Source organism: Primulina tabacum, chromosome 13 (assembly GCF_025594145.1).
Source record: "Primulina tabacum isolate GXHZ01 chromosome 13, ASM2559414v2, whole genome shotgun sequence".
Lineage (NCBI taxonomy): Eukaryota > Viridiplantae > Streptophyta > Magnoliopsida > Lamiales > Gesneriaceae > Primulina > Primulina tabacum.
Genome location: NC_134562.1, coordinates 36,319,601 through 36,340,199, shown reverse-complemented (window position 1 = coordinate 36,340,199; position 20,599 = coordinate 36,319,601). Strand labels below are relative to the sequence as shown.

General features: G+C 33.2%; 3 protein-coding genes across 14 annotated transcripts; 2 read left to right on the top strand and 1 right to left on the bottom strand.

Annotated features, from left to right (window-relative positions):
• Positions 1–524: 524 nt before the first annotated feature.
• Positions 525–6,267, top strand: LOC142522202 (NEDD8-activating enzyme E1 regulatory subunit AXR1-like). Of its 2 annotated transcripts, XM_075625380.1 has the most exons (15): positions 525–666; positions 765–937; positions 1,043–1,206; positions 2,550–2,660; positions 2,901–2,980; positions 3,108–3,258; positions 3,360–3,453; positions 3,914–4,002; positions 4,379–4,452; positions 4,538–4,700; positions 4,960–5,045; positions 5,512–5,595; positions 5,685–5,865; positions 5,966–6,067; positions 6,179–6,267. In XM_075625380.1, exons 1-14 carry the CDS (start codon positions 629–631, stop codon positions 6,047–6,049), a joined length of 1,572 nt encoding a protein of 523 aa, XP_075481495.1. In that variant the 5' UTR covers positions 525–628; the 3' UTR covers positions 6,050–6,067; positions 6,179–6,267. The 2 variants fall into 2 exon arrangements, with proteins under 2 accessions (XP_075481495.1, XP_075481494.1); XM_075625379.1 differs by having other exon boundaries at positions 5,966–6,267.
• A 382-nt stretch (positions 6,268–6,649) lies between these two features.
• On the bottom strand, positions 6,650–9,395 carry LOC142522203 (uncharacterized). Of its 10 annotated transcripts, none has more exons than XR_012814401.1 (4): positions 9,002–9,366; positions 8,756–8,842; positions 8,273–8,401; positions 6,650–8,193 (listed from the first exon to the last, which is right to left on the bottom strand). XR_012814401.1 is itself a non-coding variant. In XM_075625381.1 (3 exons), exons 1-3 carry the CDS (start codon positions 9,349–9,351, stop codon positions 8,341–8,343), a joined length of 498 nt encoding a protein of 165 aa, XP_075481496.1. In that variant the 5' UTR covers positions 9,352–9,366; the 3' UTR covers positions 6,650–8,340. The 10 variants fall into 10 exon arrangements, 1 of the variants encoding a protein (XP_075481496.1); XR_012814409.1 differs by having other exon boundaries at positions 8,273–8,388; positions 9,002–9,319; XR_012814407.1 differs by having other exon boundaries at positions 6,650–7,978; positions 8,098–8,538; positions 9,002–9,314.
• A 5,989-nt stretch (positions 9,396–15,384) lies between these two features.
• Positions 15,385–19,445, top strand: LOC142522184 (putative beta-1,3-galactosyltransferase 2). Of its 2 annotated transcripts, none has more exons than XM_075625353.1 (10): positions 15,385–15,946; positions 16,511–16,699; positions 16,797–17,008; positions 17,158–17,221; positions 17,315–17,387; positions 17,469–17,589; positions 17,895–17,982; positions 18,068–18,193; positions 18,293–18,402; positions 18,884–19,445. In XM_075625353.1, exons 1-10 carry the CDS (start codon positions 15,822–15,824, stop codon positions 19,030–19,032), a joined length of 1,257 nt encoding a protein of 418 aa, XP_075481468.1. In that variant the 5' UTR covers positions 15,385–15,821; the 3' UTR covers positions 19,033–19,445. The 2 variants fall into 2 exon arrangements, with proteins under 2 accessions (XP_075481468.1, XP_075481469.1); XM_075625354.1 differs by lacking the exon at positions 15,385–15,946 and adding an exon at positions 16,015–16,244.
• The last annotated feature ends 1,154 nt before the right edge of the window (positions 19,446–20,599 follow it).

Below are 20,599 nucleotides of genomic sequence, written 5' to 3'. Positions count from 1 at the left end.
CAAAAGTGAACTCCAATATATAAACAATAATTTAGATCTTTATTAGAGATTACTCATACAAATTTCCAAATTGTTTCTCAAAGTTCCAAAACTTAATTATAACAATTTTTTTTACAACTCCAAGAAAATGAAAATAACATTTATTTTCCAAAACCATACCAAGAAGTATCAGTCTTTAACTAAATTATAAATGGAACAGTAAGTCCCTGCCTGTAGCTTATCGGACTAAATTCAAGTCTTATTTTATTTTTATATTACCATTATGAAAATGATTAAATATGGCCAATTAAATAATTTGATTATATTAATAATTAGATGATTATTTTTTTCCTCGAACTATTAACATTTTAGAAAAAAATAGATCACGTCAATTTTAACTGTGACCATAAAACAGAGCAAATCTTTTTCCATGGTTACCCAATTTGGCCGAATTCTTATTATTTGTTGTTATAATGATAATAATAATAGTAATAATAATAATAATAATAATAATAATAAATAAATAAATAAATATTTTAAAAAAAATTTACAGTATACCGTAGTCACTTAATACTCCCGTCTTCTTCGTTTCCCTCTCAAGATTTTGCTACCTTTTCTGCGTACCAACAAAGCGAAGTAGTAATCTTCAATGGCGGAACCCAAAACCAAATACGATCGCCAGCTCAGGTTATACACGCCGTATTTTCTTGAATCCCATTTCCCTCCACTGTATTCCTGGCGTTCATCATTACATTCGATACCTCTGATATTGAATTATTTTGCAGAATATGGGGTGAACAAGGGCAAGCAGCTCTCGAGAAATCAAGTATATGTTTGTTGAACTGTGGGCCCACTGGATCGGAAACCTTGAAAAATCTAGTTCTTGGTGGGGTTGGAAGTATCACTGTTGTTGATGGTTCTAAGGTGGAGCTAGGGGATTTGGGAAATAATTTCATGGGTATGTTTTTTGTAATCTATTATAACATGTGTTATTTAATGTGTGTTGTAAGTTTCTGTCTATTGCTTATGATTCATGCTGTTGATCGGGTTGATATGTGTTTAGTGGATGAATTGAGTGTGGGGAAATCCAAGGCCAAAACAGTTTGCGCATTTCTACAAGAGTTGAATGATGCTGTCAAAGCAAAATTTATCGAAGAGTACCCGGAGGCCTTAATTGACTCGAACTCGTCATTCTTTTCACAGTTTACCTTGGTTATTGCCACCCAGGTGCGGATTTATTACTTTTCCAAGCCTGTAATTGCATACTTTGGCTTTTCTTTTAAATTTTTTATTTTTCTAGTCGAATTGATTTTGTTTGAATCATAAGCGTGGCCAACATTTCTACGAGGTTCCAGTATCTGCTTCTTATGAAGCTTCGTTACTGCATAGGTTACTCATTTGTTCTGTATTTTAGTCTTCCAAGATGGTTAACTTAACCAAAAGGTCTCATATAAAAGTATTGTGACAGCTGGATTATATAGTTGATTCTTCCTGTCCTTAGGATTATTTGCTTCACTCGCACCTAATATTCAACCTCAATATTGATTTACAGTTCCCGCATTTGTAGTGAGAACAAACATAAGTGGCTCTTATTCTGGTCCTGCTTAAGTTAAGCTTGACAAAAACAACCACCTTCATCCAATTTTCCCTCACGGATTCATGACAGCTATGAGGTTTGTACCCTCAGAAGTAGAATACCTCTGTTTGTGTACTACAGAATTGATAGGAGTGCACCACATGGGAAACTGTTCTGAGAGGGGCGAAGAAAATGTAGAATTATTCTGACGGGGTAATTGTTTTGAAATTTATCATCATATACCCAAGGTTTGTCTGCTCTGCTCTTAATTTTAAGGATCTTACAGTTATAATATGGAACATACTTGCTGTCAATATACAATTATCATTTTAATACTGACTTTTTTTTAGATGATCTTAATAGTTAAATACTGACTTTTGTGCTGGACCAGTATTGGTCTTTTAAGCCTTTTAGATCCTGATTTCGTTGGTTTAGGTTTGAAACAGTTATGACATCCCTTTGATCCACCCATACTTTGATGCTCGCTATCATTTATGATAAGATAGACCTGAAGTTACTATTTTTAGAGTAATTGCTGCACTTCAATTTATGTTGCTGAGCCTCTGCGAGATTGGAGTTTTAGAGATGAGTATTATGAGTGGTTATCGGCTGCTTGAGCTAATTTGATGGCAAATTTGTTGACTTTTCAACCTTTGTAATACTTCAATCAATTAGTTGATACCTGGTAATTAAGTAATTTCTTTGTATATTCTGTTTGGAGTTGAGGATTTTTTTCTTATTTGTTAAGCGTGGAATGAATATTATTGGAAAACCACACAAAACCTAAGTGTTATTATTCAGCGTCCTTGTTTATTAAATGTGATTTCTATCAGTTCAGTGTTATCACCTTTTTGAAAAGAAAGTCTGTTCCCCATCTTTACAAACTTTTACTCACTTGTATGTGAATCTGTGAACCCATGTACCATAAGCAGTAATCAATTTTTTAGTTCGCCAATGTTTTTTAGTCTTTTACATGCCTCTCTTTCTTCTTTAGCTTGTTGAAGATTCAATGGTGAAACTGGACCGAATATGTCGTGATGCAAATGTCATGTTGATATTTGCCCGCTCTTATGGCCTTTCTGGTTTTGTCCGGATCAGTGTAAAGGTAACACTTAAAGCCAAATTTTTCTTGATAGTTTGCTAGCAGTATTTTAGCATGGAGATTGCTCCCACTAAAGGACAATTGTTTTCAAATGCAAAAGAACATTTATATGTTTTTAAACATGAATAAAAAATTTCTGTGGTTAATTTCTGAAACTTCAGTGATCAAAAATTGTCCAAGAAACTATTTAATAAGCATAACTGTTATGAAGGCATGTATGGTAATCTTACTCCCTTTCTTTAGGAACATGCAGTGATTGAATCAAAGCCCGACCATTTTCTGGATGATCTTCGACTAAATAACCCATGGCTAGAGCTCAAAAGGTTTGATTTTATTTCTTATTTTAAATTGATGTACAAATTTTTCTGTCCTAGACACGGTTCTCACATTTGTGAATCTTCATCATAACATATGTCTAAGTAATGGCAATTGAGTATTTAGCACTGACAGCTTTGCAGAAAGCATTGAGTTGGATACAATGGATCCCGTTTTTCACAAACACACTCCATATGTTATCATTCTTATTAAGATGGCAGAGGAGTGGGCCAAAACTCATGATGGAAACCTGCCATCAACAAGAGAAGAGAAAACAAAATTTAAGGTGCACGAATTGTTTTGTACCTCGGAAATCTAATGTTGGCTACATTTTTTTGTTTCTTTGTTCTCTGAGGTGGTGTGGTTGGTGTTGGATCAATGTATTAGGATTTAATCAAGTCCAAGATGATTGCAACTGATGAGGACAATTATAAAGAAGCCATCGAAGCATCATTTAAAGTATTTGCTCCTCAAGGAATTAGTAAGTTAATGTGTTACTCAAACTATTAGTTGTGGTTGTTGCAATTCATTGATTGATGTTTTATCAAAACCATCAGAAAATCTTCATGGAAAGTGTGCAGACAAAATTTGGCTTCTTGAAAATATTTTGATTCTCCACGACAGGAGCATTGTTTTTAAATCTTAGCCAATGCTGTGAATGTTGTTAAGTTCTGCTTCGCCTATTGAACTCCAAAGCAATAAATTTTTCTGCTGTCAATTATTTAACATGTCATTCAGATCAAGCTGCAAGGTGGGATTAAACCGGTTTATGTAAATGAAGTTGTGCATGTTTAGTAGCTAAGCTTGTGTGTGGGTGAGTCTGTTGGTTACCGACGTTGGTGATTTTTAAAACTGTTCTCATTCTCTTCTACTTAAAATAATGTTATACTCTCACCATATGTGGAGAAACATTTCTTGAGACTCTCTTTTTGTCTCTTTAGGTTCGAGCGTGCAGCAAATAATTAATGATACCTGTGCTGATGTTAATTCCAACTCATCAGATTTTTGGGTGTTGGTCGCTGCTCTAAAGGTAACCATGAATTTCCTCGTGTATTATGTGTGTCAATGGGCAGCTTCTCACTTAAGCTTGTAATATTTGTGCCAACATAGTGAAACTTTAAATTTCATAGGTCTTAAAAGGATTTCCTTAAGCTTTATTATATTTCAGTGTTTCAGCCCATTTGTTGCAAAGTTTCAATTAATGTGGCAAGTTTCTGCACAGTTTGCTGAAATAAAGAACTGGCCATGTTGTAGTTGACATATCGAATTTCCCGCCCACTGGATATATGTGTGAGAATATTAAGTGCTCTGTTAGTACACCTCAAGTGAATTTCCCACAAGGAATATTTATATCTTCTAATATGGTTTTTGACATCATATTTGCATTTGTTTTCTCATGTTTCAAGGAATTTATAGCTAATGAAGGTGGTGGAGAGGCTCCTTTGGAGGGATCAATCCCAGATATGACATCTTCAACCGAGTGAGTTCTCATAGGCATATTACCTTTCGTGTTTTGACTACACCTTATGATGCATCTGGTTAGTTCTTCAGTTTTTTTGTTCCAGGTTATATATTAACCTGCAAAGGATCTACCAGGCCAAGGCTGAGGCAGATTTTCTCGTTGTGGAGAAGCATGTGAGAAAGATATTAAAGAAGATAGGTAGAGATACAGATAGCGTCTCAAAGGCAACCATAAAAAGCTTTTGCAAAAATGCACGAAAGTTGAAGGTTTATGTTCTTAACATTTTTTCTTCTGTTCTCTTTTCCAGAGCTATCGAAATGTTAATTATATAGCTGGTATTTCTTTTTACACCGACTGTTATTGTGTTTAACTATGTCAATACTTCAACCGTTTTTAGATTTTTAAGAAAAATTGTATAATTCTTGGCTGTACTTTTATATTTGATTCATTCATGTACAGTTATTGATTCTGTAGGTTTCCCTGATAATGAGCATCCTTTTATTGTTCTTATTTCAAAATACTTAGGTTTGCAGATATCGCCCCATCGAGGATGAGTTCAATTCTCCAGCTCAGGTTGAATTACAGAAGTATTTAACAGATGAAGACTACAGGTAACTTTTTATTATATTAACATTCCATTGGATGTCAGGGTGTATCACTTCGGGTTTTCACTATAGGAGAAAATACATGGTTTGACTTAATCAAACAAAAGGATGATTACAACCTGAAAGGATAATCGCTGGTTTCTTCGTTATGTTACAAGACATGCCAAGGATAATATTGATGCTTGCTAATTTCTTCCAACTTGCTACCTATATCAAGCTAAAGTTCAAATTTATTGCTTTGTACACCGATGCTTGTGTTTAGATGAGTTTGAAATAGAAATCAAATCCTAGACTGTCTCCTACCATAATAATCAAGCAATTTTTACTCTTTTAGCAGTTTGGCTTCACAACTTAAAAAAATTGTTAATGTGTTATTCCTTAATGTGCTTAAATATCCTGCCTTTCACGTCATTAGCCGGCTTATTGCAATACAGCAATTGCTTTCCGCTGGTAAATTTATTGAATGATGCAGCATTGCCGTGGTATTTTATATTCTTCTACGAGCCGTGGATCGCTTCGCTGCAAATAACAATACTTTTCCAGGGCAATATGATGGGTAAAAACTTGAAGCTGTAATTGATCATCAAGTGTTCCTTTTCGAAACTGATGCCTTCTGCCTGCATAATTGTGATAATTATTCTGCAGTGAGATGGATGAGGAGATATCAAGATTGAAAACAACAGCTGTTGCCCTAGTTAGCGACTTGGGTTGCAATGGATCGACCTTAACAGAAGACCTTATTAATGAGATGTGCCGGTATGGTGCTGCAGAGCTTCATGCTGTAGCTGCCTTTATTGGTGGAATTGCTTCACAGGAGGTGATTAAGGTTGGTGCAGACCTCGTTAAAATTTCTCGGTTTTTTTTCCTTATAAGAACGATTATGTTTCTGTACAAGCATTAAACAATAAGTCTGCTCTCCTATGCAGCTCATTACTAGGCAGTTTGTTCCAATGAATGGAACATTCATCTTTAATGGGGTCGAGCATAAGTCACAGCTGTTGTTACTTTAAGCTTTGTAGAAGGAACAGGTATTTAATATACATTCTTTTCTTAAAATCTGAGGAATTTGTATAATAAAGAGACACCATGTATGAACTGGAACTGCACCACGCTTTTCTTCCTTTTTTGTTCCCCGGCAGGTAGGTGGTAATTCTTTCAAGTACAAGAGGAGATCGTATGAACTGGTATGAGAATCATCTGGGGACGTATTTATTGCTTCTTGATATCAGTTTTTTAGGAGATTCAAAAACTTTATTTCGACAATTGTTGAAGAAAATGGAATGTTTTTCATTTTTTCACAAAAATGAAAACGAAATGTTGATTGAACATATGAACACCAGTGAATAGTTTAAACTATATATTCAAAGTCATTTTCCACCAAATATTGTATGGATGTTTCTTTTTCCTGAACCCACAGGTCTTACTCTTTGATGCGCAATGAATATACATTTAGACCAACACAATAACTTGTAAATCCCGCAAATAAATCACACTAACCAAGTCTTGTGCGAAAGTTTGCTCGAGAAGATGATGGTAGAAAAATCGAACATCAGATCACTGACCCAACTGTTTCCAACTGTTTCCTTTTGAAAGTGATTGTGGTGGTCATGTCAAAAAGACACTTATATTCCCTTCCACGTTTGGGTACATATCAAATACATGCTCAAGTCTAACGGTCATTTACTTTAAATATAAAATTTGTTAACTTATATATGATACGAGCTTGTAACCCGAATTCACGAGTACAATGGCGACCACGTTCGTGAAACCAAAAACTTGAGTTAGCTTGTGGAATTCTGAGCCACCTCATGAGAGGGGTTGGCAGCTAGCTCGTGTTTAGAGATCAACTTCTTACACCTACTAAACCACTAGGACCTGAAAACAAATAGATAAGGCTCACCATTTTCCAATCCTTCTGTGAAGTGGAGTAACCGCCGATCAACCAATAGAGAGCCCTTTCCAGAACGGGAACGAAAGATAAAATAGGGGATAAATCAAATATATGTAAGTAACACCATTAGCTTGGTTTACATGACATCTTGTGCATCTATTCCGTGTCAGATACAGCACTGACTTTGTTGGTAGATTGTACACGCTGAATTCTCCAAAATCTCTTTTACCACCGGCAAAAAAGTAATGTAACATCAGATCGTGCTAACAGAACTAATAAAACTAGCCATTATCTAGATGCAACAGTTAACTGCCTCCATCAGAATCGCAAGTTGAAAGCTGTTGCATGGTTTGTCTCAGCAAAAGTAACTTTGGTGGTATAAAATCTGAAGCACAAACTAGTGCTTAACATGTCTAAACAATACTGTGTCGTTATAACCCCATTTAAGGACGCACATAGTCGCAAAGAACCAAAGTAATCACACTAAGAATGAACAATGCACAAGGCCCATTGATATATATCATTTTTCAATCAATCATACAACAATTTTATTTTATTTTTGAACGGAATCATACAACAAATATTAAATTTGAATGTATATGTTATTCTCAGCTTAGATAAAAACTTCACATATTTTGCATTTCCCCTCACAAGACCACCGTTGGTTCCTTTTCTTTTATTTTTTTAATAAGCTGACCTAAAAAAACTAATATCCGCCTGATATATCATGGCCTATTTTTAATCAGAAACTGATAATCGAAGAAATTGATCACCCCATGTTCCAGATTCCCAAACTAATAGACGTGAAAGCTTTTGTAGTTCAGATAGTACTGTACATTAGCACACCTGTGCATTACATCCCAGCCAGCCGGCAAGAAACGAGGATGAAGAGCCTCAACAAAAACTTGTCTCCGTCTTTGGCAAATTGATTTATACCATCTGCTCCATACTCCTTTAGCAGATACTCGACAACCTGTTTTCCCATGGGGTCCATGACCCAATAAGGATAGTTTTGATTTATGCTTTAAAGAACCATCTCTAACTTGACCTGCACTGGTAATTTCTTTTAACATGCTACTGTTTCCAGATGTATTGTTATAATTTGGGGTCCATGACCCAATAAGGATAGTTTGGGTTCATGCTTTAAAGAACCATCTCTAACTTGACCTGCACTGGTAATTTCTGTTAACATGCTACTGTTTCCAGATGTATTGTTATAATTGGAATCAGATGTCAATATGACACCCGAAACATTTTTAACACCTGAATCCATATAATTGCTATTAGCAGAAAATATTGTATTATCGCCTCCGATACAACGAGATGAAGGCTGTCTGCTTACTCCTGCATCGTCTACAATCAGAGTATCCTCATAATATCGTTTCTGATCAGTCTCTCCAGTATTGCTACCTAAAGAATCCGATATTCCATCCCTGGATACACTTTGAGATGCTCATTCTGCTTTCCAAGCCTTGCAACAAGGACAGATAAAACAAGATGACCATCCACAATACTGTAAAATCGGTATATCATTAAGTGTTGATGATTAGCATTTCAAAGTCAGACAGTTTCCAGTTATTTAACTCATCTCGTGCTTTTGGAAAGTACCTTCAAAAATTGAAAGGCATGCAAATATCTTCCATTCAAGGATGCATTTTCGAGAGAAGAAGTGAAGACAATAATTCTTCTATGTGGTTGAATGATTTCTTCAATATCTTTACTTTTCTTCCGAACAATTATTGAAGAAGAGGAACCAATTAAACATGATATTCAATTATCTAAAATAAATATAAAGATAATAGAAGATATCTTAAATAATCAAAACCTGTAACAGTTTATTTGTGGAAACTCTGCAGATTGTTTCAAGTAAATATGCCAATGACCTCTGTGGTTTGGATAACACGTCGCATGCCTGCAATATAATTGCACCAACAGCAATTACAGAATAGCCACTCCACAAGATATCAACACAAAAGGATAAAGGCAAAAGCTCTAATATCTAATGGTCTACTTTAATCTTCCACAAATAGGTAAGATAATGATTGTAAACAGAATAATAGCTTATACCTACCGTATGCCTGTAAATCCGATGCGTGGAGCTTGAGGTGTTTGAACTGAGAATATGAGTTGTCGGCCAAAACTCGTTTGAAAGTTCTCTGAGGCTTCGGTTCCGTATTCCAATAACAATATTTCTCCCGTTTTTCGTTCACGGGTAGATGTTTGATTAAGCGAATAGAGATTGCTAGTGCGAAGAAACAGGTTAATGCAATGACACCAGCCGTCGTGGTCGCCGCTCCGCTCTGTTTTTCTCCTTCCATCGCCATTGCTGCTGATCACGGTGCCATGAATATTTGCAGTCAAATCAAAGGACTTGAAAGTAGAAACAACTCGACTATGGGTAGTTGTTGGAAAATGGGCCATTAAAATAGTTGGGCTCAAATGCTCACAGCCCAACATACACGACGCTTCTCTAATTACTACATTGGCCCTGAGCCTAATGACCGACCATATATGCCTCGTTACATATAGAATACTGAAGTGAAACATTCATTCAGAGTCTGTTTTTGGATTAAAAGATTTAGATTTAAAGAGGTATTTGAACGAAACATTTGAAATGACTTCACATTGTGATGAATTTGAAATCTATTATAATTATAAAAAATTTATTATCTGATATTTGCAAAAATTAAATTGGACAATTGATGTTGAGTAGAGACAATCTCACGAATCTTTTTATCTGTAAGACGATTCAACGCTACTGATATTCACAATAAAAAGTAATACTCTTAGTATAAAAAGTAATACTTTTTCATGGATGATCCAAATAAGATATCTGTTTCACAAAATACGACTCATGAGACCGTCTCACACAAGTTTTTGCCACTGATATTATAGGTGTCCACAGTGGGTGGCCAGGAAATTTTTAAGAGTGTGTTATACAAGTGTTTGCTATATATCTTGCTTTATCACATGATTCTAGGGCGGTTTCATCGTCCACGAAAATTGGGTATGCCACCAACTTCAATCACATGATTCTTGAAAATCACTGATCTCTGACATTTGACCCACCATCATCAATATGAGATCTAAATTTATGTGACATTTCATATATAAATCATTTCGTAACACTTAGCTCAATTATCTATATCTCAGTATAATATTCAAAATGGGAAAAAAAATTGTATGATCTATGGCTTATAAAAAGGGTTGGCCCAAATCTTAATACAGCATGGCACCCCGTTTGGAGTTTGTGGCGTATGGCGTATGGATTATCGAGTACATTTTGTGGGACTCCCAGGAAGAAGAAAGGTGGGCACTTCTTATTCTCGTTGTTAATTTAATCTTAGTTTTGAAGTTATCGATTTCATGAATTGATTTGAGTTGAGTTATTTTAGTGGATTTGAAATACGTCTCATTTGGAGTCATTTGAAATTTTTATTCCAAATTGTTTCCTCAAATCCAAGTTGTTTTTTATTCAAATGCAACCTTATTTATATATATATATATATATATATAAGGTTACAAACAAAACTTAGGCAAATTATATAACAGTTCAATTGTTAAATGATAAAAATAATAAAATGAAAACAGTTTATAATATTGATTTTTCGAATATTGTTTAAAAATCAATTTTACATAATTAATATAAAAAATATTCATATGTAGATTAATGTTATTAAAATTTTAAAATAAATAGTACTTAATATTGAATTTACGTTTATATATAAATATTTTCTAAACTTTTTTCCTATTACATTCGTGTTTAAATCTAAAAATCACTTTATTACATTGGAAAATATAATTTTGTTGCTTTTTCTTTTTGGGTTTTCTATATAATATTAGATAGATTTGTTTTTTGTTTTTTTTATAATTTTCCCTAAAAGATCTATATTATTATATTTATTATTATTGTACTATATTTATTATTAAAAATAATAGTAATTTATTATTGCCGTGACTCGACAAATACTAGAGATGGGGAAATTTAAAAAGAAAAACAAATATTATAAAATAAAATAAAAAGAACAGTTATTTTTTCCCAGACAAATGTCGGCAATGACTATGATGGTAGTAGAAACGAAGAGTGACATTTATGGCATCTTCCTATCTCGTCGTATATGTTAAAATACATACGCTAAATTTTTTTTTTTACTAAAAATTATAGTTATTGATAGTTGTAACTTCAATATTTTAAATTTTATAATAATTCATATTCCATGTGTCGGTCGAACTCTTAACAGAAACAATTATTGTATCCAATAATTTTTACTCCAATAGTTGCATTTTTTTAAACTCATAATAACCGAACACATGGTCTGACGCTAATATAAATTGTAGAATCGAACGTTCATTGATTACCAAATATTATAACTAATCATTGCCATGAAGTTTCAATCTTTTAAATTGTACACCATAAGATAGTATAAGCACACCACCACATGGAGTCGACTCTCTTAATATAAACCGTTATCGCATCCTAACAAGTAACAACATGCATACTCCTTTCGTTTTATTTAATTAAATGATTTGTAAAACTCAATTATTCCTTTTGATTTGAGGAATTTCACTTATACTTATAATGTATAGTACTTATCGATTTCATTATTTATTACAAGCGACTTAAAATGTTGATATAATGAACATTTTTTAATACATTTATTTTTTCAATTTAAATAAATTTCAAACGATATCAAATCTTTTGTTGATGTATACAGCCTGCCAATTATACTTTTATGAAGCATGATTCATGCTCGTATACTGTATTGATGGTTTGAAAACCATATTCTTCGTGCTTGTTCGTTAAGTTAAAATTGCAAATTTCGTAATTTATTAAATCTGTTTTAGTTTTTATTCATATAGATCGTCGAATTTTAGATTTATTTTACTATTTTTTTTTAATTTTAAGTCATTTATAATCAGAATGATGATGCGATATTAGATATTATTTACATAATAATTAGATATTATTAATGTGACATGGAATATTTATTATTTAACTATTTTTATTACCTAAAATAACGCTAAATAAACAATAAAGTAATAATTGTATTAATATATCCTTTTTTTTATTTTTCTATATACACGTTATGTGGTGTGGTGCCATCAGTTTCACTCTGGTAGGGTCGTTCAGAGTCAAATGACGAGAATGTCCTCCATCAGAATAATGCACGTTTCAAAGGTTGCTTTGTGAGATGGGACCCGTTTTTGTCAGTCTACATGTGAGAGAACAAACCCATATAAATCTGCCACGTGTTCTTAAGGATTGTATCACGTGCATCTACCCAACTCGTGGCCGCCTTCGCGGGCGCAATCACGTGTCGTTTTCACTGCTGTTTATAATAAAATTTATTCTTCAAAAATTTAAAGTTTGAAACATAAAAATGATTATATATGCACATACTAGCTGTATTTTACGTAAGATGTAAATGGATATTAATGATATACATATAATTTTTAAGAATTGAAATATTAAAATTTAATATTTTTATATGAAAGAGTATTGAATATTTATAAGTTTTGGTGATGTGTCAAATCTTTTAAAAGTGCGAAATAAAATTCAACAAACATAAACTTCGACTGCTCATATTTCGAAAGATCCATTGCACACATTCCAGAAGACCATCACACATATTTCAAAAGATCAGAAAGACCGTCTTTAATGAATTACTAGAAACTCTCTACTGCTCACTGAATCTTGTTATCGATCATATTATCTCTGATTCGTTTCATTAACGGGTGAAAACATATTATCAATAAATCTGAGTTCCCTAAAATGTTTAGGATATATAAAACAAAAAAATTTTGTCATTGAATGTCTGTGTTACATGAATTTATTACTTCATAATATTTTTGAAAAAAAAAACGAATGACATGTGATCTTGTACTATTTCGGTTTCAGCAAACCTCTGGACATTATCAACGATCCGTTATCTACTCTATCGGATATTCAAACATTTGCTAAAAAACCTTACAAGCACATGCATAAAAGGTATATCCAATCTATTTCGTGTGAGTTTTGTAACCGACTCAAAAAGTCATTTTGTTCGTAATTTTTCTAAGTTGTGAAAATTTATTGCTAAGAATTTCAGTAGGTAGTCCAATAAAAATGGATGTTTAAAGTATTGTAAAACTAAAGTCATTCAATGAAGGCTGTCTGAAAACAGAAGAAGGAGATACATATAAACGATTCATCTTTCGAAGTTCCATAAACAACGCTGTATTATTTACTTTCAACCGTATTACTCTTTATCCTACGTCAACTTCAAGTGGTCTACTGATTTTACTTTTTTCAGTAAGTACGATTGAACTCCTTCTGCATTGATTATTTTTTAGTTGTCTACTGAACCTAGAAGATCGAGATCTGATTTCGACTGCTAATACCAGTTGAGATTATCGTTATTCAAAATAATAAAGAAAAATTTATGAGTTGTTTATTCACCTTCTATAAACATATACACCGCGAAAAACATTTATTCCAATACATAAACTTTTCACGATAAAACAAGTGTTTTTAAGATGTAAAAATATGTGTGTGACTCGGATTTTTAAAAATCAATCAATAGCTTGAACGAGCAAGATTCCTTTGCCTAAAAATAATAAAGTGAGTAATAAAAACGATTTTCACAACTTATTGCTTCAACTTTTGCTTAGAACAACACTCAGAAATGTTATTTCTAGTTCTTTAAAAATAAGTTATTTCTGGAATAAATTCCTTCTTCCAAGTGTTTTTCTATCTTACATAGTCGATTATGGTAGCGTTTTACAAATGTTTAAAAAAATTATTATTCTTTCCTTTTACAAATTTGCAAAAATGTATATATAAAAAAGTCCATAATCATTTTTTAAGCATTTACAAACATTACCTTAACTATATCCTGTAATCGTTTTTTTTTTTTTTGTCTTTATAATACGTCGATATATATAATTTTAAAAAATTTATATATATCGAAGAATTTCATTGTGTTCTTCCTCCCATCGAAAACACATGAACATATTTAGACATTCTACTAGTTCAATGTCCGATATATATTTGAGATGTTGATATAATATCCATGCCGAAAGTTTATATTTCAACTTAAATATATAAATCGTAGTTGTAGCACATTTACATTTAAAACTTTCTTTTTAATAAACAAACAATTTCACAGATCTCATGTTAACTATATTTTAAAAAAATCACTCAATTTAAATTGGGAAAAACCCAACCTACTTGCTTATTAAATCTTAATTTCTATATCATTACATTTTTTTGTTGAAAAATGACTCTAGTGATATTTCATATTACATTATGTTAGCATAAAGTAGTAATTTGTGCTTAATTATTACTGGCATTTATTTAACTATTGTATCATAAAAAAACTTGCTCATAAGAAAAGAATGATTCTCAATTAAATTTGATTATTTTTTCTATCAGGTAGCATGTATGTTTAACATTGATTTCATATATGTATGATCAAAATTACTGTAGAATCGATCGCTTGTCGCTTTACTAAAATCTATAGCTGGCGGTAATTGTGCAACTCAATCATCACGTTCCGATTGCTCAATCATTACGTTCCGATTGCTTTACTCAACAGAGATAATTATTGCACCCAACAATGACATGTAATAATAAATTTTCTAATGTATTTATATAAATAAATATTGTTAAATGCAACAGGCTAACTAGAAAATCACGTTAGGTGAACCCCCAAATGGTAGACTCTTAATTCTAACAGCTTCCAGATTTCCATTAGGTCAACCCCCAAATGTTAGACTAATGTATCCAATAATGACAATATAATTCCCGAGTGTAAAACAAAACGTTGACATCAATAGGATTAAATTAAAATTGGTACATCACAAACAATATATATAATTCTCCCACCAATACAGAAGTAGAAATAAAAATCACATTCATAGCTAAACCATAGTCCTCTCAAAGAAAATTGAATGGGCAACGCAACATACGGAAATTTTTTTTTTGGTCCTTTATTTTTGTCTACTTCAATGTTAGTTTTCAACGTTGTGAGATTTTAGTTTTAGTATGTTAATTTTTTTTGTTTGGTGATTTAAGTTTTTTTTTTTTTTTAATGTGGTGCGATGTAACGTTGATGTATGTAGTGTCATATTAACAGTCACGACGAAAAAATAATTAAAATTACAAAAAATCGAAAAGCGCAGACTAAAACTGAAATTTTATGACTTATGTGATAGATTATCAAAATCGAAAAAAATAAAAATAAATGACAAAAAACAATTTTTCCTAACATTAATAACTAACAATCACAAGAAATTGTATTATATATACAATTTAAATTTCTGGTGAATGAAAATGACGTTTTTATTTCTTCAGTTGATTTTGTAATTACATGTAAAAATTAATACATAATATAATTTGAAAATATTAAATACGAGAACTAGCTTTGAATAATTTTTTAACATCTTGGTATTTTCATGGATGTATATTATACTTGTGCTGCAGTTTCCAATATTTTCAGTTCAGAACGATTCAATTATTAAAAAAAAATCTTTGAAATTTTTCGAGATCAAAGTCCGAAAAACTCCTCGATTGATTGATGCCCTCCATGGCATGAGGGAGTTAACTGTCAGCCGACAGACTGCGGAAAAGGACAGAATTATAAATTCAGCGTAAGACTGTGGATTCTGTTAATCTATCTTCCCTGGAAAGAGTTCTGCAATCTCCACACATATACATACAGAGAGAGGCAAGGAATAAAGTGCAAGGAACAGAAGAAGGATGCAGCTTTATTTTTTTTGCCTCCAAAAACAAAATCTTTTTGATATTTCTTGACCGAGAATAACATCAAAATTCTGGGAATTTGAAGAGTCTAGCTTCTAGAAAACTCATTTCTCATGTGGGAATATCTTGGAGAATTCTGTTCTTAGATATGTATTTAGAAATGCACACGAAGAATAGAGGGGGAGAGCAGGTTTCGAGAAGTGTCGTTTCTAAGAAATGGACGTTTTTTCTTTGTATTGGGTGTTTCTTTGCAGGAATGTTGTTTACCAATAGGTGAAAAAAATTTCTGCTTTTGTTTTTTTTGAATTTGTATTGGTTTGTTTTTCTTTGATTCGTTTACCTATTCCTTTTTTGTATACTCGATTGTTTTAACAAATTTTTTTCCTTTTCCAGTGGTTTCTAAAACTGGGCATTTTGTTTGTTTACATAAACATTGATGATTTTAGAAAATCGAACCTTTTTTTCGGCTGAGATCCAAATTCTCGTGTTTTTCAGATTTATGAGTGAATTTGGTATGTTTTCCTCTCTTCAGTGGTAAATGCTAGCCTGCAGTTTTTCTTTCTAAAAAAAGGTGGTGTATATAACTTTTCTAGACTATGAATTTACGAGTCATATCCTTCAGAATACTCTGACTTCTGTTGCAAATCTAAATCTTGAATATTGGTGATTCATGTTTATTGAAGAAGTTTTTTAATTTGGATTTCCTCTATCTGGCTCTTCTATGGAAGCTGCTTAAATTTGGTTAATTGCTGGTGATGGAGATGTAGATCTTAATTAAATTTCCCAATGTTATATAAATTAAACTTGAAAATATTAATCATAATATTCGGATTGCAGGATATTGACCGAGCCCGAATCAGAAGGCTTAGGGAGAACAACTGCATCAGAAGTTGAAAAAATGAAAATAGTGTCTGAAGGCTGTGACCCAAAATTTGTGAGGGACTCGATTCCTTTGCAGCCAAAAGATATCAAGAGGGAACCGAAGGAAATCTTTTGGGACGTTACAAAGAATCAACATGCTATACAGTGAGCTAGTGTTTTTTTTAAGCCAAACAAAAAAATAAAAATCTCTGGTCTAATTGTATTTTGGATTTGATGAAAAGATGCTGTATTCTTGAAATAGGACGTTGGACCAGACCATTTCGAATCTGGAGATGGAGTTAGCCGCGGCGAAGGAAGCACAGGAGTCGATCTTGAGTGGCTCCCCTGTATCTGAAACTGCAGCACAGACTGTTTCTTCTGGCAAACGAAAGTATTTCATAGTTATTGGAATAAATACTGCATTTAGCAGTCGAAAAAGGAGAGATTCAGTTCGTTCTACATGGATGCCGCAAGGTTCAGTCTTGGATCAATTAATCCTATATATCCAGCTTATTAAAACAAATTCTATCTTCCTCTGTAATGCATCCACAATCATCACCCCTTTAACTATAAAATACACATTAAGATGAATATGAAATATTTCCTAATCATGAAAAAACCAGGTGAAAAAGGAAGCAAGTTGGAGTCGGAGAAAGGGATCGTTGTTCGCTTTGTCATCGGTCACAGGTAGGACTCACATTCTTCTAAAGCAAGCTTGTATTCTAGTTTTACATCATGTTGTCACATATGATTCCTGACATAAAATATTCTATTTGCCAGTGCAACATTAGGGGGTATATTGGATCGAGCCATTGAAGCAGAAGATAAGAAGCATGGAGACATATTGAGACTGGTAGTCTTATATTTCATTAGTTTGTATAAATTTCGTTAGCAAGAGGCTACAACTACAAGTGTGTTATTTACTTGTGATCAGGACCATGTCGAGGGTTATCTGGAGTTGTCTGCTAAGACAAAGGCTTATTTTGCAACCGCTTTTGCTTTATGGGATGCCGAGTACTACGTCAAAGTTGACGACGATGTCCATGTTAATATAGGTAAAAAAAACTTCCTCCGTTTATTTTTTTTGCTTATCATAATCATCGAACAACGAACAATTATGACATTAATTGTTTAAAATCAACGTTTCGGTGAGGAAATGTTAGAATTATTACCATCTAAAAACTAAGCCTTATTCAGGGGTAGAGACAACCGGGTTAACATTTCTCTTACAAGTTCAAATTTGACGTATTGTCATCATCCTTTTTGCAGTCCTCTGAGCACAATCTTGTGCTTATTTACTCTTGACAGATTAGATCTCTAGAATCATTTCTGAGTTCTTTATTATCTTGCTTTCCTGCAGCAACTCTTGGGGGAATATTAGCAAGACACCGGAAAAAACCGAGGACATACATAGGATGTATGAAGTCCGGTCCCGTCCTTGCTCAGAGGTATGCTAAACCTCTCAAACTTTCCCATTCAATCTACTAATTAGCTTTTCATCAAGGTGTTTTTTTCTCGAATCACATGGCGCAGGGGGGTAAGATACCATGAACCTGAATATTGGAAATTCGGTGAGACGGGAAACAAGTATTTCCGTCATGCTACGGGACAATTGTATGCCATTTCAAAAGATTTGGCTTATTACATTTCAGTAAACCAGTTATGTTCCATTTCTTTCCTGAAACTAAGATTTAAGTAACAGGTGGTGTATCTAAATCTTGGTAAAGCATGTGATGTTAAATGCTCCAATTATTGCAGGCATGTTTTGCACAAGTATGCTAATGAGGATGTGTCTCTGGGATCTTGGTTCATTGGACTTGACGTTCAACATATCGATGATCGAAGACTTTGTTGCGGAACGGCACCTGGTAAAGATCTTATTAGTAAACTATCCACATGAGCAGATATTTTGATTTTCCTTGATTATAAGAGTTATTAGGCCTTGCCTCAGCAATGGTTTTCGTGCAACTATTGCTTTACGAATATTGCTTGCTTGGGGAAAATTTGCAAAATAACCTCGGTCAACTATTTATTTAAGAAAATGACCTCATCGTGTGTATTTGAAATACATATGAGGAGGTCATTTTTTTAATTAAATAGTTGACCGAGATTAAAAAACAAAATAACCCTATTGCTTGAAGGGACCATGTTTTTTAAAAAATTCACACTTGTGCACTTGGTATTGACTCCAACACAAGACCTGAGAAACCAGCAACCTTACCGCCTACCAGTGGTCTCATAAGTGCATGTCCTCAGTTGCCCGGAAAATCTAATCTACAGTCATATAAATACTTCGACACTATTTTTCGAGATGTCCGTGTTCTTTTCCAACCTTGAGTGTCTCTGCAGATTGTGAATGGAAAACACAGTCCGGAAACCTGTGTGCTGCCTCATTCGATTGGAGCTGCAGCGGGATATGCAGATCAGTCGATAGAATAAGGGATGTCCACAGAAGGTGTGGAGAAGGAGAGGATGCTATTTGGAAAGCTGCCTTCTGATTCTGCTGATCAGCAGCAATTCCCAACTCAGCAATGACAATTTTAGATCGAACGGTGGATGCTATTTTTTCCAGTTTTCTTGTACACGAGTATACAGAGACGTAAACTCGAAAGAGTCGTCTTCTAATGCTTCTCCATTTTAATAGAGAAGTTCGTTCCAACTGCAAATACCATCTAGCTAGGACACATTCGATCGGTTCATGTCACGTCACGAGGTCGATCCTTTTTTATTTTTCGGGTGCAAAATTGTAAGTTAAAGTTGAGTGATTATGAGAAGTTGTTTACTTATTTTTGTGATGTCTAGTCTTGTTCTTGTCATTAGCAACGGTGGTCGTCGCAAAGACGCGACCGGCCTGCTGTATGTCAAGTGCAAGAATATATGTATATAGATTTGAGTCTACAGTTATACTTTTTCCTATGGTTCTTTTGTTAATGTATAATGACTTTGCGTGCAACACTTGAGAATATCTATCTGTTTGGACGGCGATTATATTTTAAAACAAAATTGACTATGAAATGAACGAGGATGGAATATTAAATAACTTTTAATTGGAGAAAAGATGATTATTTCTAATTTATTAATCTTTTCGTTAGATTGTCGTCCACCTCAAAAAAGAAAAAAAAAAAGAAAAAGGATTCCTTTCAAGAATTAAGAAGTCGTACGTTGCTTGCTTAGTTCTTATTTGACTTAAGTGGGCACGGAAAACGTAGTCGCATTAATATATTTCTCAAAGAAAAGTTCAAAAATTTTGAATATAAAAAAACTCCTGTGAAACCTTATATATACATTATCTTATCCGATTCAAGAAATAATATTTTTTTTCAAGTAAAAAATATTACTTTCACTCCAAATATAGATCGAATAGCTGTGAGATCGTCTCACAATAATATATTCTTGAAAATCTTTATATCATAACTTATTAATCACAAGTTAGCCTACAAAAAATGCTTACAAACGGGAGTGGGAAATAAACGTGTGGAATGCTATTTTGTGTGAATCCACAACTTGTGGTCACCATAATTTTGTGTGTTTTTTTGATTTTTTTTTATAAATAAAATTGTAGGAATAATATTATCGATTTTTCTGGTCGCATCTTCGTCGTCTACTTATAAGCCCTAACTTTGAAATTTACATCCTTTAAAGTTGCGATGACAGAATAAATTATACATTATTATCACATAGTGATTATTATAAAAATTAAGATAATAATTATAAAATGTGAATGTGGACATCGTGTAATTATTAAAGTTCACAGGGATTGCCGGTGTAAATAAGACGGTGAATTTTCTGGAACGTGTCAACCCCTCATCCTCAGAGACAAAAAAGGCAGAAATAAAATCACATCATTTTTGCTGTTTGCTCCCAAAACTTTGCATTATTCCAAAGTGGGTCCATAATTAAGTGGACCATCCTATATATATGCATAGCTCATTCCCTATAATTTGGTTTATAATATTGACCCTTTCCATTCGTTTTCTCTGTCAGTTCTCTTATTTATTTGTTTTGTTTTTTTCCTTTATGTTAAACGACATTGAAAGGTACATTATTTGTTCTTCTTCGATACGA

What these genes read in the sequence shown, in the direction of transcription:
- LOC142522202 (XM_075625380.1), top strand. Translation starts at nt 629, where the DNA reads ATGGCGGAACCCAAAACCAAATACGATCGCCAGCTCAG. An exon ending in TTTCCAGGGCAATATGATGG is followed by an intron (nt 5,596 to 5,684) that starts GTAAAAACTTGA and finishes ATTATTCTGCAG; the next exon opens with TGAGATGGATGAGGAGATAT. An exon ending in CTTCACAGGAGGTGATTAAG is followed by an intron (nt 5,866 to 5,965) that starts GTTGGTGCAGAC and finishes TCTCCTATGCAG; the next exon opens with CTCATTACTAGGCAGTTTGT.
- LOC142522203 (XM_075625381.1), bottom strand. Translation starts at nt 9,351, where the DNA reads ATGGCCCATTTTCCAACAACTACCCATAGTCGAGTTGTTTCTACTTTC. An exon ending in ATCGGATTTACAGGCATACG is followed by an intron (nt 8,843 to 9,001) that starts GTAGGTATAAGC and finishes ATTATATTGCAG; the next exon opens with GCATGCGACGTGTTATCCAA. An exon ending in CCACAAATAAACTGTTACAG is followed by an intron (nt 8,402 to 8,755) that starts GTTTTGATTATT and finishes CCTTGTTGCAAG; the next exon opens with GCTTGGAAAGCAGAATGAGC.
- LOC142522184 (XM_075625353.1), top strand. Translation starts at nt 15,822, where the DNA reads ATGTATTTAGAAATGCACACGAAGAATAGAGGGGGAGAGCAGGTTTCG. An exon ending in TTCTACATGGATGCCGCAAG is followed by an intron (nt 17,009 to 17,157) that starts GTTCAGTCTTGG and finishes TGAAAAAACCAG; the next exon opens with GTGAAAAAGGAAGCAAGTTG. An exon ending in CGATGTCCATGTTAATATAG is followed by an intron (nt 17,590 to 17,894) that starts GTAAAAAAAACT and finishes GCTTTCCTGCAG; the next exon opens with CAACTCTTGGGGGAATATTA.